The 6,000-nt window shown below is 46.8% G+C and overlaps 1 protein-coding gene across 1 annotated transcript; it reads left to right on the top strand.

Moving 5' to 3' along the window:
• Positions 1-1,804: 1,804 nt before the first annotated feature.
• On the top strand, positions 1,805-5,907 carry F4813DRAFT_379269 (P-loop containing nucleoside triphosphate hydrolase protein; the record flags this gene model as incomplete). The annotated part of the gene is made up of 2 exons (XM_049245436.1): positions 1,805-3,502; positions 3,553-5,907. The coding sequence occupies 2 exons, from the start codon at positions 1,805-1,807 to the stop codon at positions 5,905-5,907; spliced, it is 4,053 nt and encodes a 1,350-aa protein (XP_049102437.1).
• Between the last annotated feature and the right edge of the window lie 93 nt (positions 5,908-6,000).

The raw sequence follows: 6,000 nt of genomic DNA, 5'->3' as shown, positions 1-6,000 counted from the left end.
CGGCCACCCCAAAATGTCCCCATTGGTTTAAGCGTGTTTTTTTTAAAAAAGTTTAACCCCGGGGCGCAACTCTTCTCACACTTCTAATTTTTAAACCCCCCCCCCCCCCCCCCCCCAATGAAGTGGCGGCCATGTGCATCCCTTGGTTGGGAACGCCACCGATGCGAGCAATGCAAATCGTTGGCTTTGTAGAACCTTGGAAGCGTGTTGGTCTAGACCGAAAATGTAATCCTGGGCAGGCAAGCGAGGCGGAACGCTTCGTTTCCGAACCAAAATCTTGCTAAATTCGGCCTGTTTCCGTACATGCGCCACAAAGATCTTTATCATCTGATAATCGTAGTGATATGATGTGTAAACGTCTCTTTGACTCGTAAATCTTGTGATATTCTCAACTTCCATTACTTGTAGTTATAAGGTATGCGGTATGTGTTTCCCCTTATATGCATGTAGATACCGCCCGTATGGAAGCAATCCAATTTAAGTTTGCTTAACGAATTGTCTCCATTGACGAGATTGAGCCGCTGTCAGCTATTTCTAACCGAGACGAGATACGAAACTACCTTAGGTCCATAGTGGCATAAGACCCAACCAGGCACTCGGATTGGGCTGAACTGAATCAGTAGGTACCTAGGTAGCATTGCTTAATAGTCCCTAGACGTAATTCTCCAAATCCTAGCAGGGAAATACTATGTCCCACTCAAAGTCACCTTCGCTTAGAGCATCAAATATCTTACCTTACAAGTTATGTCATACCTACATACCGAGTTCATGCCGGGGGGTTGTTTTAGGTTATTTGATTTATATAGATTAGGTAGGTATTTGTGATATAAGACTGGATACATGGAGCATGTACCGTAAGAATATGTAACTAGAAAAGTCGGGTAGATTTAGCCAAGCCATCGTAAAAGTACAAGTAGAAAATCAATAATGGAAAGATGTGGGGTAAACAGCAATATGTATGTTAGGTCCTCCTATGGATTCGGAGGTGCTGTACTGTCATTACGCCAAGTTTGCTTACCATAACTGGTCGGGCATAGGCAGATGAGTTTCTAATAGTATTGATTATACATTAGGCCAGTTAGGTTCTTAGCGGTATATTCGATAAATTTCTAGTAATTGCGTTCCGAGTCGGCTCTAAGCGAAGCCTTCGGGACGGGGTGTTAACGATACTATGTATGTACAGAACCGCTACCTAAGGTCTAGAGCCCGCTAGATGGGTACATGCTCTATGGCTTAGTCGCAGTCGGTTGCAGATTGCAGCTGTCTATGGTTCCAATTAAAGGCCATAACAAGGATAACGTGGTTTGCTGGGCTCGCGTGGGATTAATCCTAGTCAGCTTGATGTTGCATCTTATATTACTATGTCTGGTACACCATCTCGGTAGGCTTTTTGGGGAGCGACCAGGGCTTTGCGATCTCGAGAGATTTTTCATTTTGATGTTTTCCATGTTAAGTCTTTCTGTCTTTTTGCGATCTTCGTCTATTCAACAAGCGCGAATAACATACGTATATGCATTAAGATTCATGGGAGAAACAACTTGTTTGGTTCCAGGAATGTCATAACCGTTCGAGCCTTGCTTAGGCTTTCTCTTCCCGCATAGTTATGCCTTTCGTATATACTACTTTATATACCACTTGGCTGATGTTTTAGCCGCCGATAGCGATTGGATTTACCACGGAAGTTCTAGCTATGACGCCCTCAAACTCAGACACTGCCGCTCCAAGTCATGACGAACGAAATGACGAGAAACCCGTTACCATTGATATCGACGCAAACGAGCCACCGAGCTCTGTTTCAACATCGATGGATATAAGCCGATCGGACCCGGACCGACGAATATCGGTCCCGGCAGTCGGTCACTTGTCGTTAGACGATGTCGAGGCCGTCGAAGTTCAAATAAGAAATTTGTCGGTCACTGTCGATACGTCGCCTTCGATATGGGATCCTGCGACTTATCCTGATTTGTTGAAAACGCTTGGGAAAAGCCATAATGGCCCAAAGACTAAAACTCTCCTTAGTTCAGTTAATGCTTCCTTGAAACCTGGAACCTTGACAGCGATTCTTGGCGGTAGTGGTTCTGGAAAGACGACTTTGTTAAATACGGTCGCAGAACGCATGTTCAGCTCTCGACTCTCGCAAAACGGTACTACTACGTTCAATGGACAAGAAGGGGTGCATTTTGTCAGACACGCATATGTAATGCAACAGGACATATTGCTTCCTACTTTGACGGTACGAGAAACGCTACAGTATTCCGCGGATTTAAGGTTGCCTCCACCGACTACGAAAGAAGAGCGCATGCGCATTGTGGAAGAAGTCATCCTCGAGTTGGGTCTAAAGGATTGCGCAAATACCAGAATCGGAAATAGTCAACATCGCGGGTGTAGCGGTGGAGAAAAGCGAAGAGTGAGCATCGGCGTGCAACTCCTCGCAAACCCATCGATTCTCTTTTTGGACGAACCAACTACGGGATTAGATGCGACAAGTGCTTATCAACTAGTCAGGACTCTCAAGTCTCTGGCAAACAAGGGGCGGACTGTTATCACAACTATCCATCAACCACGTTCCGAAATATGGGATCTATTTGATAACCTAGTAATCTTGTCCAGGGGAAGCCCCGTCTATTCAGGCACCATGAAGGAGTGTATCCCGTGGTTTTCAAACCTTGGACTTGAACTCCCTGCTTTCGTTAACCCCGCCGAATTCCTCATAGACCAAGCCGCCGTTGACAACCGCTCTCCGGAGCTCGAGGAGGAGAGTACTACCAGAGTTGAGCGTCTAAAGGCAGCTTGGAACGAAGAATCACAGAGGATTTTTGCCACACCTACATCTGAAAAGGCCGCCGAGACGAATGATAAACCGAAACGACCGATAATAGGGCAACACGCAAATTTCTTTCGTCAGCTGCGAGTCTTGACTGACAGGAATCTAAAAGTTACTTACAGAGACCCGATGGGGATGGTCGGGTCTATAATGGAAGCAATCCTTATGGCTATCATCACGGGTTATATCTTCTACAACCTCTCCCGGGATCAACCTGGCATTCGATCAAGACAGGCTGCACTATATATCTCAGTAGGTCTACAAGGTTACCTATTTTTAACATTTGAGATTTTCCGTTTAACGTTGGACATTCCAACGTTCGACCGCGAGAATAGCGAGGGCTGTGTAACCGCCCTTCCTTTCATATTGTCCCGTCGTTTGGCGCGTTTGTTTACCGAAGATATACCCGTTCCATTTTTGTATAGCGTTATATTTTACTTTATGGTGGGCTTCGACTCTGATGTATCGAAGTTCTTTACCTTCTTTTCCATCATCCTTCTTAATCACTACATTGCTGTCACGCTGGCCATGACGTCTGTTGCCGCGGTTAGGCATTTTCCCGGAGCTAGTTTGATCGCCAACCTTACGTATACGCTGCAAAGCATGGCTTGTGGTTACTTCATACAGAGCAATACGATCCCGGTCTACGTAAGATGGACCAAGTATATCACATATACTGTAAGTCGGCCATATCTCACTTTAAGGAAAAATCGCTAATATCTTAATAGTACTATGCGTTTGGGGCTCTATGTGGTAACGAGTTCGAGGGTAGCTTCTATGATTGCCCCTTACCAGGCGGCGAGTCAAATCCAGCCTGTAACCAATATAATGGACGGTATATCATGGACAACCTTGGATTTCCTCGGAACTGGGTAGCACGACCGATCATCATCCTAGTTGCCTTTGCCATTCTCTTCTTCATCACATCTTGGGTTGGGCTAGCTTTTCTGAAAGTAGAGATGACAATTGCACGAGCTCGGGTATCCGACACGGATCTTTCAGCCGGAAAAGAGAAGATGGCAGCAAGGTCGATCCATGAAGTGCGGGCTATAGATGTCGGCCTCGACGAATTCTCCTTGTCTCTGGATAAGCGATCCTTAACCGGGAAAAAGCTGCCAACTAAGACAATCCTTAACCCTGTTACTGCAACCTTTCAAGCTGGCACACTTAATGTAATAATGGGACCCTCTGGTTCGGGAAAAACAAGTTTACTTAACGCTATGGCCCTACGTTTGCATAATACAATCGGCACTAGGTATCGACCATCGGGGAAACTGTCCTTTAACGACGCTGTTCCATCAGCCTCGGTGATACGATCGGTTGTGTCATATGTCTGCCAAGACGACGATGCATTGCTTCCGTCTCTCACAGTGCGTGAAACTCTACGATTCGCAGCTGGTCTTCGCCTTCCCACATGGATGAGCAAATCGGAGAAATACCAGCGAGCTGAAGAAGTTCTAGTCAAGATGGGTCTGAAGGACTGCGCCGACAATTTAGTTGGTAACGAGCTGGTGAAGGGTATCTCCGGAGGAGAGAAGCGGCGAGTCAGTATAGCTGTGCAGATACTTACCGATCCTCGGGTACTATTACTAGACGAGCCGACGAGTGGATTGGACGCATTCACGGCAAGCAGTATTCTGGAAGTGCTCCAGGGTCTAGCTAAAGAAGGACGCACACTTATCCTTACCATCCACCAAGCTAGATCTGACATCTTCAAACATTTCGGGAATGTACTGTTGCTAGCCAGGGGAGGTTCACCCGCTTATGCTGGTGCGGCAAGGGATATGCTGCCTTATTTTAGCAAACTTGGCTTTCAATGTCCTCAGCATACGAACCCAGCCGATTTCGCACTCGACCTCATCACTATAGATCTACAGGAAGCGAATAGAGAGGCGGAAAGTCGAGAAAAGGTCAGAAGGCTTATCGAGTCGTGGAATAATGTCACAAAGGGGAAATCTCCATCAGCGTTACAACCCAATCCCCGTCTTTCAAATATAAAAGAGGCGGAAGAGTCAGGGAATGAAAAAGGAACGACTGCTTCTGGAAACACAAAGGCGGAAGATACAGTTCCTCTAGGGGAGGGAGGTGAAGCAGTCCAAGAAGTCACCGATTCAGATGAAACACTTGAAAGGCGTCTTTCCAACCCAGCACCCCGTCGCTCGTACCATAAAAATGCTTTAGCAACGCCAGCCGAGCTAGGGGCACTTGTCCATAAACGTGCAACTTTTATAACGGCATTCCCACTCCTATTGCATCGCGCAACCATCAACCTCAGGCGACAACCGCCCCTCCTCCTAGCACGTACGATGCAAGTTCTCGGTTTAGCTATTATCCTAGCCCTGTTCTTCGCACCGGTGCATAACGACTACTACAGCATTCAAAACCGTGTGGGTTTCATCCAAGAAATATGTGCCTTCTACTTCGTCGGCATGCTTCAAAATGTTGCGGTGTATCCGGCCGAGCGAGAAGTATTTTACCGCGAAGACGACGACGCTGTATATAGTGTCGAGGCATTCTTATCAACATACACACTCCTCGAATTGCCTTTCGAAATTGCGTCATGTCTGCTCTTCGGTATCTTGGCCGACTTCGCGGTTGGTTTTCCCCGTACCGTCGAGATGTATTTCGCGTACGTTTTCTGCGGCTTTGGAGTCGTGTCGTGCGGCGAGAGTCTGGGTATCATGTTTAATACATTATTTAACCACACGGGTTTCGCCGTCAACCTCATCTCAATCTTACTTTCGGTCGCCCAGATCATGGCTGGCATCATGTCGATCAATATGCCAGAGCTATTCAAGATCTTTAACTATATCAGCCCGCTGAAGTATGCGACGGCAGCCCTGTCGCCATTTACTTTGCGGGGCGTTAAGTTCACATGCGACGACGCTCAAAGGCTACCTGACGGCCGATGCACCATCGAGACGGGCGAGCAGGTTCTGGATCTGTACAAGCTAAATGTTGACCCTATAGTCAATATCGGCGCATTGGCAGCCACAGTCGTCGTGTACCGTCTTGTGGCGTGGCTCTTGTTAAGACTGGTAAGGACGAAATGGAAGAGCGTTGTTGAGAAAAAAAGGTCATGAAGTCAAGCACATACCTCTTTGCGAGCCCCTGAATACGGGCTTTCAATTCATGCATGATATAAATGAGCGACATGCTTGAGAATAATACTATAA

Source organism: Daldinia decipiens, assembly GCF_022478715.1.
Source record: "Daldinia decipiens strain CBS 113046 unplaced genomic scaffold F4813scaffold_6, whole genome shotgun sequence".
Classification (NCBI taxonomy): Eukaryota; Fungi; Ascomycota; class Sordariomycetes; order Xylariales; family Hypoxylaceae; genus Daldinia; species Daldinia decipiens.
The sequence above is the reverse complement of the archived record's forward strand: the minus strand, read 5'-3'. Positions and strand labels throughout refer to the sequence as shown.